The 12,689-nt window shown below is 43.1% G+C and overlaps 1 protein-coding gene across 2 annotated transcripts in view; it reads right to left on the bottom strand.

Moving 5' to 3' along the window:
- Positions 1 to 12,689, bottom strand: part of NEURL1 (neuralized E3 ubiquitin protein ligase 1) — a 185,471-nt gene that overhangs the window by 12,649 nt on the left and 160,133 nt on the right. For both annotated transcript variants that reach the window (XM_063132608.1, XM_063132610.1), the window contains exon 4: positions 8,564 to 9,244. In XM_063132608.1, coding sequence (XP_062988678.1) covers positions 8,564 to 9,244 — 681 coding nt within the window. The remainder of the gene's footprint in view (positions 1 to 8,563; positions 9,245 to 12,689) is intronic.

The raw sequence follows: 12,689 nt of genomic DNA, 5'->3' as shown, positions 1-12,689 counted from the left end.
TTCAGAGTGAGGGCAGCAGTAGGAACCAATGTTTCCTTCCCTCGCTTTGGCATTTTTGGGATGGGAAGCTTTTATGAAAATTGGCACCCAGTAGCAGTGGGGAATGTGATTGCCAGTGCTGCCAAGGCCATATAAACAAGTGCTAGTGGCAGTACAAAATTAAAATAAAAAGTTAGCGGGGTGTTTTTTTTTTTGAAGGGTCTTGAACATTAGTGTACAGTGACCCTCTTCTCTTATTAATGCCCAGAAGGGGTAACATATCTCAAAGTAACCTGGCATGCCACTAGCTTCCACCTACTATCGTCTCTAGATACACAAAATGCTAACCCCCACTCAGTAGTTGTTGAATATGGGTTGTTGTTGAACCATGGGTTGTTTGTTGAACTGTGGGATAGTATGTTGCCTGAACCCAGAATATTTTCCATAGAGTGGTTTAACCGTGCAGTGTGGCTTGTTAACCATCCTGAACCAACAGACCTATTCACACACAGAGGGAGGGTGGGTGGGTGGGGGAACTACAGAGAGGGGAGGAGTAATGGAAGCATGACAAGTGGGCCCATCACACGAACGGGAACCACAATGAGCCTGTGGTTCTGCTACCTACCCATCCCTCCGCAGTTCTATCACATACCTCCACATGGTTTAACCGCGCATCTCACCATCCTCCATGCCCTGAATGGACACCGGACAGCAGCTCTGTTTTAAAAAATGAAAAATTGGCCACCAACCATAGAGAAAGTCTGTGGTGACAAGAGCACTACTGTTTCTGGAGGACTCTATGATTGGTGCCATTTAAAAAAAAAACAGACATCAAAATGGTGAGAAAAACCAATGGAGTTCCTGCCAGATGACACGGAAACTACATGGGCAGCCTGCTAACCCTCCTGCAACAGGTGGGTAGCAGACATGGGTACTCTGACTATCATGGGGTGGGGAGAACATCTACCACACAACACGCTAACTCACCATGGATTGCATTTTTTAACGATCCACCGTGGGTTAGCATGAAATCTGAAGAGGCCCAAGATGTCATGTTCAAAAAAAATAAACTTACTGCATGGTTAACAAGCCACCCTGCCAAAAATGTCCTGGCTTCAGCCAATACGCTAACCCATGGTTCAACAAACAACCCACAGTTCAACACAACATAGGCACGATCTACACTACTGCTTTATAACAATATTGAAGTGCACTGTCAACTGTTGGGGCCCATGACACATTCCACATACCGTTTTCAAACCACTTTCATAGTGTTATATCCTGCTTGGTGTAGATCTGGCCCCACACTCAACCACTGAATGTAGATTAGCATGTTCTGCAAAGTATATGTGACTGAATGATCCCATCTTCTGCACTGCTAAAGATGTTGCAGCAACACCCTCCAAAGGCTTGGCATCAACACCTATAGCAAACAGCAGCTGTTACTAATTGTATATGCTAGGACTAACGCGTGACAAACAATTATGTAGAAAAACTTGCAAGATTCAGTGAATTTATCTTGCACTCTTCAGTCAAGAGGGTTAAGACAGCTAACAAATGAAGATGGACTAATACTTTGCTAACAGGTTATTTTACAATGACTTGGAGTTTCCCCCCCCCCACAAAAAAGTTTATTCAAATAATAATAAAAAAGGTAGTCTAAGATTTAATCAACATATTTGAACAGGAGCATGAACATTTCAGAGAAAATAACAGGTGAAATACTTCAGAACCTAAGAGGGAAATCTATAGGCATGGCACAGATGAAAGGAGTGTGTGTGGTGTGTGTGTGTTTGTTTGAGTGAGAGAAAAGACACTGAATATACCACAAAGTCTGCATCAAATGGGCACTTCTAGCTGTGCATGACTGGAGTTGTAGTCCAAGAGGCAGCAGATAGAAAAAGCCTTCCTTAGCCTGTCCTTTCAACAACAAACACACAAGCTCAATTCCAGTTCCAAATATAAAATCTGAGAGTGCCCATCCCTGGGAAGATGGGGGAAGACCATGAATGCCACCCTGGAAATATTTGGAGGAAGAGTGGATACTTTAAAAAAAAATCGAATGAATAAATATATAAATAGTTTATTCCGTCCTGTTTTTGGAGTGACTTGAATCTTAATTGATAGGTTTGCTGCTGTCATTCAGACATGACAGATACAGGAAATGGCTACAAGAGGAGAGCCATTTGGTAGTCCAGCCCTGCACTGTTCAAGAAAGCCTGGAATTTATATAGAGGTGGCTGAAAACATTAAAAATCTGCCACAGTTTGAAATCTGCTGCACATTTTGCTGGAAGCACGAACCTGGCTGTTATCAGAACATTTAGTCTATCCTGTCATTCTTGTAAGTAGGCAGAAAAATCTAACCCGTTCCTGCATTCAAACAAGAAATACGTACGGTTTATTTGTCCTGACAGGCACGTCATCCTTCAAAGATGATGGTACCTTGTCCCATTTATTCAGCACACACAGGCAGAGGTGTGATAAGATAAGGGAGCTAATATATCACTTATTACTAACATCCCATTTCTTCCAGAGCTGTTTTATTATTCTGATGATGAAGACTATTAATTTCCACTCTCGCAGGGGGAGGAAACATAAAGTTTATGTGCAACTTCAGAGTCCCTTGGCTGTAGCATCATTTTTTGTTTGTCAAACTCAATCCTCCTTGATTCAGTAGTTGTCACCACCACCACCACCCCTCCTATATCCCTGCAAACAGATGAGCTATGGGAGGGAGGGAGGGAGGGAGGGAGGCAGCACCTGAATGTCTTTTCCACTCCCTAAGTGGAATGAAGGTGCAGGGGTCTCTGCAAGCAGCTGTACATGCAGATCCGTGGATCAAGCAGGCAGGAGGCTGAAGGTGGGGAACTTAATCCGATGCAGCAGCCTTGTGCGCTTGAAGAGGTCGCAATCTAGCAAGGGCCTTAGTTCCCATCAGACTATTTGTCTGGTATTGTCTGCTCTGACTGACAGCAACTCTCCAGGGTCTCAGGCAGTGGTCTTTCCCATCACCTGAGAAGCTTTTAACTGGAGATGCCAGGGACCGTACCTGGCGCCTTCTGCACGCAAAGCATGTGCCCTATCCCTGGGATCTGCTCTGCTACAGGACTATGGGCCCTCCCATCTCTGCACACATGACCCTCCCTGAATCAGGCTGGTTTATAACAATCAGGGAAGATCCATGCATGAAAACTGTCTCCCATACATAGTTGATGGAGATGCACTTCCAGATTCCTATCCCCATCTGCTTTGAGATGCTAATTAGCCCCACTGAACGGGTTGCATGCACTTGTGACATATCTAAGGATCGGTGATAAATTTGCACTACCCAAACCTATACAATATCATGAACACAGTGATATGGCAATATTTGCTGAATTTTGCTCTTCTGGTGCACAAAAATGTATTTAATAAGGGGAAATGCTCATAAAAATGTCTACAATCAGAGAAAGTGCACATAATATGCATTATATTAAGGAAATTTGTTTGCAAAAAATGTGTATATTTCAAAGTGTACAAAAATGTATGTTTGGAAAAGTGCACACACATGCATACATTTCATGCATCAATGTGCATTTATTTATTTATTACATTTATAATCTGCCAAATAACTACTGTTCTTTAGGCAGATTACAAATAATTTAAAAAGGCAAATTCACAAAAATGGACAAAATGAACTCAGTGTAGGAAAATAAGAAACTGAACAGAATTTATTGACAGATTCATCCATCTCAATAGTCCTGTTCAGTCAATTTCCTGAATGCATAAGAGCTTAAAGTGGATAGAAGGATGGGGGCTGTTCACATTTGCCCCCAATACTGCCTTATCGGAGTTCCCGATTGTGTGAAAAGTTCTACTCGCATTCAAATGAACACAAGGAGAGTTCCTGCTCAGACTTTGCTGAGTCTACATGGCAGGGTCTGAAATGAAGCGTACCTGGAGATATAGGGCCCGGGGCCAGGATGCACAGGATGCGTTCAGGTGAATGCTTGAACAGGGATTATGGGCACCCCCTCTCCAAGGCAACCAGTTGGTAAATGCAGCTGGTTGACTTGCCTGTAACTACAACTCTCTTGAGAGGTTATCTAGCAGGAAAAGAGCAAATAGACACCAACGAAAACAGAATTAGGAACAAGTAAAGGAGACAGCAAGAAAAATGTCACCTTCAAAACCTCTTGAACAGATAATGTATAAATCACCACAGATCCTGCAAGCCAGAGCCCTAATGTGATTCTTTCCCTTAAGTCTTTTCGACCCGATTGTCTAAATTGCACAAGTGATTTTTACATTCATTTCTGAGTGTGCGTGTGTGTGTGTGTGTGCGCGCGCGTGTATAGTATAGTATGAACAATCACTTTAAAAACAGCTCTCTTTTGCGTCCTATCTACTATCTCCACAAGTGACATTCCAGACTAGAGGGCATTCTTAGCATGACCACCTTGAGGAAGAAAGAGAAACACTGAGCAGGCCAATCCTAAACCTTTTCACACTGCATCTGTCTCTTCAAAGAAAGCTTCCCATACTCCTTGTGAGATGGCAGCTTCCAATTTCCCCTAATTTCACTTTTAAATTACGCTAAAAAAGAAGACCCTTCGAGGCCTATATAATGTCAGTGCACAGCCCTTTAACAACTGAGGATTAAATCCCCTTGGGAATTGTTTACATTACTAATGTATGCCTAAATCACAAGGAAAAAAATAATACAAACTTGAGCCTGATGGAAGGGCTCACACAGCATTTAACACAGTTAATGTCTTTCCAAAATGCACTGAAGGCATATTATTATTATTATTATTATTATTATTATTATTATTATTATTATTATTATTATTATTATTAAAAATAGACATTCACCAGAAACCCAAAAGAAGCTACGTCTAAACCAGATTTCTAGTGAAGCACTAAAGCACCATCTGCCCTGCGGTTTGCTGAATACTTGAGGCAGCAAAGTGCCTCAGAAGATTGGCCTGCTAAACTTCCGTCTCTTTAATGAGACCATTTTCTGTAATGCGAAATTAAAAACATGGCTCATAAAACTCGAGGGCACCCCAGCGCAAATGCTAGAAAAAAGAAGAGACCCATTAGGCCCATTTATGCAAAGTCACAGTTTGTAGTTGCCAAGCTTCTCTTGTGGTGGATTCATTTCAAATTGCTGATTAATTTCATTTTCCCAGAGCAACACAATGGTCGCAAGCCTGAAAACAGCTCAGTTTTTGAACAGGAATGAGACTGCCCCAGGGATGCATGTGTCACCTTCCAGTGGTTAATCCATAGCATAAAAACCTCACTCTTACAGAATTTCCCAGGTTGTTTCAGGAATGGATGCAATTTGCAATGAATCTGAAGTACAATTTGGCTTCCTCTGAATCCCAGCATCTACTCCTCTCTTCTTTGCTTTTCTTTTTTAAAGGCAGTCTTAGCATGCACCTGGGCCTGCAGGAAAGCAAAGCACTGGTCTGCAGCTGCCCTGCCTTACCCCCTACAGACATTCTGGGGAGCAGAGAGGAATTGGGCAAGGCAGCTGGAGGCTGGTGGTGCATTGCTTCCAAGCCCAGACACTCAAGTTTAGTAACATTTTAGTCTGTGTGTTTTTAATTGGGAGGAGCAAGGAGATTCCTTAGAGTGTCCATGGGCCTTGTGGCACCAAGAGGCAACATGCTGTAGACCCCAAGCCCACAACGTTACCTATAGTTTCCCCATGTGACATCCCCGCTCCAAACTAAATCTCTAGAGGTCAACTGAAACCAATAATGTTGCTCCTGACACGACTGGGAGACGTGTTCCCAAGCAAAAATAAACCCTGGTGTTTTAACTCTGCTATAGCAATGAAGAGATCTGTTAATGTCCATAGCATCTACCTTCTCACTGAAGTTGACTTTACAGTTATCTGGACTCTTCAGAACTCACTTGCTTGGAAATATGCAAACCGCTATCTTGGGTCACAACAACGCTCCATTTAAGCCACAGATGGGGAATGCATGGCCTTCCAGATGTTACTGGACTGCAACTCTCATCAGCTCTAGACAGTATAGCCAATGGGTAGGGTTGATGACAGCTGATGTCCACCAACATCTGGAGGGACATGTGTTCCCCATCCCTTACTTAAACCCTATTCACATATTGCTCAAATGAATAGGGTAAGAGGACAATCAGCCCTGACTCCAAAGTTGTGCCACTTCTCCTGCCCTTGCTATTGCCATGTTCAGCATAACTTGAAAGCAAAGCGTGTCCTATACTCATGGAGGTCCTCCTTGTGCAATTTAGAACCCTGCATAACAGGGCAAGGAGCTTCCACTAGTACCAGAGGCTTCCTGCTTCAGAAATTATGCCAAACATGGTGATGGTGGAGGCGAGAGTAGGGTCACCATATGGAAAGGTGGACAGAACTCCTGTATCTTTAACAGTTGTATAGAAAAGGGAATTTTAGCAGGTGTCATTTGTATGCATGTAGCACCTGGTGAAATTCCCTCTTCATCACAACAGTTAAAGCTGCAGGAGCCAGCTCTATGGAGAGCCGCATGACTAGAAGAAGTGGCTACAGGGCTCTCATGAGAACAGACCTAAGTGAGCTCTCACAAGAGCCCTGCAGCCACTTCCCTCCATAGAGCTGAAGTGGCAATGGTCATCATGCAACAACAGAAATGCTGGCCTGGTTGTTCTCTCGCTGTGGCAAATGGCACAACAGGGGAGTGGTTGGCATTCCTCCCACTCTGCTGCCTAATGTGGGCAACTCACCTTGCAGCCTCACTGCCCCCCTTCACCAACTGATTCAAATAGTGTGTGAATTGGGCTGTACCATCTTCAATGGCGGCATATCACTTCAGACAAAATGTTCAAAACAAGATGCTTCTGACAAAATGCTTGCGCCACCATGAGCCTGCCCTGCCTTCTAGGAGTTAATAGTTTAGGTTCTCTCAAGCCAATACAGTAACTCCTTAAATATACAAGGGTTTCTATGCGCATACAGAACTTGTGCACATGCAAAGGTTCTCCCCCCCCCCCCCCGTTTGCGTCAGTGGAAAGGGTGGTTTTCCCCATGTGTCCCACTGCTCATTTGGAGCTGCCACTTCCATTGAAGTGAATGAGGAAGTATGATCAAATGAATGTAATATCTGGATAAGAAAACTAACAAAGTTCTTGAATAGGAAAGTACAGCTGAATAGGGAAGTACAGTAAACTATAACAGCAATAGGTTACACAAATTATCTATAAAACAGTGTTTACTTTAGATAGTTATATAACGGCTTCCTAGTAATTCCAGGAAATGTTCCATATTGAAAAGGATGCAAAACCACAGTGAGCCCCAATAGATTTTAGAGGAAGAATAATGACTAGAAACACATATAGACATGCATTAAATGGATGCCTATACACCGCAATTGAAATTAGATCTTATTTGCTAGCTCTGTTCTTCCTTGAAATATATTTATTATATTGGGGGGGGTGGACTATAAAATAGTGAGGACTAGATTTCTCAGAGCAAGTAATCATTTTCAGGAATTCAAATCAATCAGACAAACCTCGGTAACAAGCCATGAGAATGAACATTTATGACAGAATGTCTAAGAGAGGAATCCAGTGGTCCCTGGAAGAGCGTCCCAGGGTCCATTGGACTGCTCAAAAGAACCCTCCCAAAGTCAGAGACAGTGCTCCAACCTCGGAAGGGGGAGTTGGAGATCCACCCCCCTTCCTGTCACAACTGACACAGAAAAGACCACACCAGCTGCCTCTGAAGTTGGAAAAATGACCTTGAAGGAGGAGGAAATGGGGCATTCCAGTTGGCAGGGAGTGGAGGAGACTGAAGAGGCCAGAAAATGAGATATCCTGAGCCTCCTCCAGGCTCCTTCCCCTCCAAAATGCCCTTGCTAGCAAAAATTGCCAAAATGGCAGACAGAGAGGTGTCCGCTGCTCCCCCTCCCTGCCAGCCTCCCATCCTGCCAGCACAGCATAGGAATCTCAGAAACCTGCAGTTTCCATGGCTTCCAAGCAGCAAGAGCACGATCAATAGGATTGCACCCAAAATTATATTCTTTGTAAATGTTTGCTCTTTATAGTAACACATGGAAAGGTTAAGACTGCTTACCCAAATGGTATCATACTTACAAATATTGTTCAGGTACTATAGGATGGTGTCCCTCAATGCTACATGTGTAAGTTTCTAATGTTATAAAGCATTTGCTTATTTTGGCTCAACATTTTGTGCATGTGTTGCCTATAGGCCAGAAATATTATTGCTGTTCAGTCTGTCCTGTTCCGTAGGTAGTAGGAAAAGAAAGAGAGGGCAAATGTCTCCCTACACACCAAAATGAATAAAAATGGCTTACCCTCTTCCCTGTTGGTAAAGCATCATTGGCAGTCCCGGCAGGCTGCCCTGGCTGGTATTGCAGCTATTGAGCAAGCAAACATGCCTTCTCCATCTCTCATCACCAACATCCAGCGCACACACGACAGAACTTGCCTCAGGGCCTACTTTGCCCTTTCTTTGCTCCCCCCAATACTGTATTCTAGTGTCACCCCTAACCCGCTCACTCCATTCCACCTATCTAAAACAACACTGCACATGTGGAGAGAGGCAAACATACCAAGGACACGGATTTGCATCACTGCTCCATGTAAACCAAAGAACATCCACAGTGGTTGGGAACAGTCCACGCACACCTGCATGCCGGCGTTTGCTCCATTGTGGCTCAAGTGCAGTTCACCTTCTGAATTCACCATGAATCCCAAAATGTCTCCACTTTGGAGAGGCACTAGCACTCTACAAACTGCCCAGAATTCTTTTCGATCAACTAAAGACTCTGGATTATAAGGAAGGTCGCTGGGCCTCAGGGTGCTAGGGTCACAAGTGGTCACCCCATAAGAGAGTGTCCCAGTACGCGAGGTGTTGGATTTGTTAATTTTGACGAAGATAGTCTCGTTGATTCTAAGGGGCCGACTAGTGAAAACCAAAGTTCTCTCTTCCCGAGCGTGCTCCAGGCGGGCCACGGTCTGGTCATCCAGAATTTTAATATGAGCTCCCCTGAGCTGATGGAAGCGGAGGTCGCTTTCAAGCTGGGATGGGAGGAGGTGGGAATGTTGGGAGTTGAGGGAGTTCTGTGGGATAGGACACATGGCAGCCATGACATGGAAGTTCTCCTCCTGGAGGTTGAGGTCACAAAGGCTCACAGACAGCCGGGTGTCCTCTGTCTCTCTACGCAACGAGGGCCGACGGATAGCCGTGAAGGATCTTGGACGGAGGCAATCAGGAGGAATAATTTCACTATCTGCAAATCAGAACAAGAGAGGGAAAACGTCACCCAAGGATCAGGAAAGCATCTAAGTTGCATTAGTAGTTGCTCTATGACAAACGCAAGGTCTTGCTCTCACCAATATGTTCCCCTTGCACGTGATGAAAACAGGTTTCAGACCATTCCCAATGGAATCATCTCTATAAACATTTTATCTACCGTTCCATCAGACTCTAGGTCAGTATCAAGAACTGGTGATGGGAGACAATATTTGGAAAGGGGAACCAGGTAAATATGCAGGATCCAGCGTGAAGCCACCAACGATTGCTGCAAAACATTTTGCTCTGGCGATATCTAGAATAATTTTCATGCCTCAAGCAAATATTTGGGTTTAACAAAGATCTTAAGAAAAAGAGGAGAAATCTTCCACTCCGTTTGTCCAAATACCCCTTCCCTTTCCAACAGTGTGGAAAGAGTGGAATTATGTCAGGGAGGAGATGTGCATATAAAATGATCTTGTGAGTACATATCTAAGGTGAAAATGATGGTTCTAAGTCCAGTTAGCAGTTATGAGAAGTGTACGGTTTATTGCTGTCTGTTTATAGACTTTGGCGGGGGGTACATTGTTTTGTAATTTTTAAAACATGTTACTGCATTTTTAAGATGGTTATTATTTATTTATTTATTTATTTATTTATTTATTTATTTATTTATTTATTACATTTCTATGCCGCCCAATTGCCGAAGCTCTCTGGGCGGTTCACAAAAATTAAAATCATAGCAAGACAATCAACAGGTTAAAAGCACAAATACACAATACAATATAAAAAGCCCAACCAGAATAAAAACCACGCAGCAAAATTGATATAAAATTAAAATACAGAGTTAAAACAGTAACATTTAAATTTAAGTTAAAATTAAGTGTTAAAATACTGGGAAAATAAAAAGGTCTTCAGCTGGCGACGAAAGGAGTTATATATTTTAATGATATCAGTGCCGTATATCACTTTGCCATTGTGACAGGGAATGTGACTCATTAATTTAAAAAATAAAGGAAGAAAGAAAGAAGCATTTCAAATTTATTCATCCAGAATAACAAACAACGGGCACCCTGCAGTCTGTCTTTTTCTCTTAAGATCGCCACCACTCCCCAGTCCCTCTTTGTCTCCTAAGACCATCAGACCACACTCCCTTTCTTTATGATCGCCACCCCACAAACACTCTCACTCTTTCTTTGGGTTAGGGGTGGGCAACATGTGGCCCATTGACCACAAGCAGCCCTTGCCACCCCCAGATTGGCCCCTGTCTCCTCCACCCCAAAGAAGGCATACAGAGCACCAAAAAGATCAAATCTAGTTATTCGCAAGCTAGATTTGACCCTTTCAGGGCTTTGTAGCTACTATGGAGCCCTAAAAGGCTCAAATTTAGCTTGCACTCATTTTATCTGTAACAGTATTATTATTTTTTGAAATTCCTTTTTCAAGTTGCCCAACAGACGGTGGCCAAGTGGTGGTGGTCCAGGGAATTAAAACCACCCCTGCACTTCCCAAATTTGCCCATCCCTGCTTTAGATTATCACCATCCATGTTTTGTTTGTTCTCTTTTTTGCATGCACACACACCCAGACATCTATCCATTTACACAGAAGCACACACCCTATTTTCTTCATCATCGACATAAATACATGTCCATGCATCCCCCCCACCTCTTTTTCAGTTTTTGTGAACCGCCCAGGGAGCTTTGGCTGTTGGGCGGTATAAAAAAGCTAATAATAATAATAATAATAATAATAATAATAATAATAATAATAATAATAATAATAATAATAATATCTCCTCCTCCCTCCTTATCTGCTGCTGTTTCAGGGCTCTGCTATCAGATTCCTCCTCTTTCATGAAGACGAGCATCTGCCACAAGGCCATGTGCTTCTTTCTACTCCCTTTCTGGACTTCAGTGTAACTTCACCTTTTCCTTTCCTTTCCACCCAAGCTGCCCAGCCTGCAACACTGACCTATTCAGAGAGGTAATGCTGGGCAGGCCTTCAAGGCAAGTGGCCTCACAACTTCCCACACTTGCTCTTTTCCGCAAAGCTGCCTTTCAGCTCCCTTCCCTTCCCCACCAGTTATGGAATCAGGCTCTTGTTGAGCCAGTTGCATTGCAAATCCAACTGGCTTGGAGTTCAGTCCAAGCACTTCAGGGGAAAACAGACACCAGTGGCTGCTCCACAGCCAGTAGAGGCATGTGGCTTTCTCTTGAGCACTGGTGCTCAGCTGACTGAGCAGCAATGAGTGGGCAGGAGCAGCACTGGGTGCTGCTGCCACTCGTGCCCCTTCCCCTTACCTGAACTCACCATGAGCATCTGTAGCCATATGGGCTTCTTCAAGAGAGTTGCTATTTTAAAAATGGCCCTTGAAGAGGACCGAATGGCTACGGGCACTCACAGTGGGGCTAGCTAAGGAACACTTGGCGGGCACCTGGGAAAGCTGAGAGGTAGCTGTCTGGCCGGCCTGTTGGATAGCTGAATAAATCAGACATCCAAATAATTCATACATCTGAATCTCGATCTGGATCTGAAGCAGGTCTGATTTGGGCAGAGGCCGATTGCGGCCGATTCGGAACCTCCAAATTGGCCTCTGAAGCGAGTGGTGGTGGTGGTGGGGTGTCCATGCACAGTCCTAACCAGCCCCAAAATGCAATTTTCAGCTAGCACCATCAGTCCAATGTTTATGATATTTTGCTCAGAATATTTTATGGTCACCATTAAACGAATGCATAGTTGCCACCGGTAATTTGTATTTATAAGAATTCTTTCGTATTCATAAGAAAGAATGAAATCTTTCTTAGGAAATCTTTGTCATTTCGTCTATACAGGGAGTCTCTGGAAAACTTAGCATCCACTGAATAATATCAACCTTTCTTTAGAAGACATGATCAACAATACTTTCAAATTCCTGCCGTTCTGAACTATGGCTAGAGTAATAAACTCTGTGTGGCTTGGCTATAATAAACCTCTTGATTTAATCTGGGCTCTTCTGTATTTGCAATATTGCTTTCTTTTACATGACTTATTGAAAATGACCTAATTTTATTCAGTCCCTTCTTTTCTTTCATCCGTCTCCCTCTAGGGGATCATCACAATGAAGTAACAGAAAGATATAATAGGGGAGTCATCCTTCCCAAAGAAACCCTTGGGGCACCACTAGCAAAACTCACACATAAGGTGCCTATGTTCAAAAGTTCCCAAAATTGCTGACACATCAATTTCATGGTAATATTTTAATTTGCATTATAATTGATGCTAAACTGACATGTTTTGCTAGTTTCACATTAACTCATCTGGTTGGAATTATTGAAAAATACATCGGAAATAGAAGTGAATATCACTCATCAGAACCAATATTAAATTCTGATACCCACCTGCTTCTTTTACTAAGGCTTTCAAAACAAAACAAACAAACAAATTCTAACTGGCCAATGTTTC

This window comes from Elgaria multicarinata, chromosome 8, assembly GCF_023053635.1.
Source record: "Elgaria multicarinata webbii isolate HBS135686 ecotype San Diego chromosome 8, rElgMul1.1.pri, whole genome shotgun sequence".
NCBI lineage: Eukaryota > Metazoa > Chordata > Lepidosauria > Squamata > Anguidae > Elgaria > Elgaria multicarinata.
The sequence above is the reverse complement of the archived record's forward strand: the minus strand, read 5'-3'. Positions and strand labels throughout refer to the sequence as shown.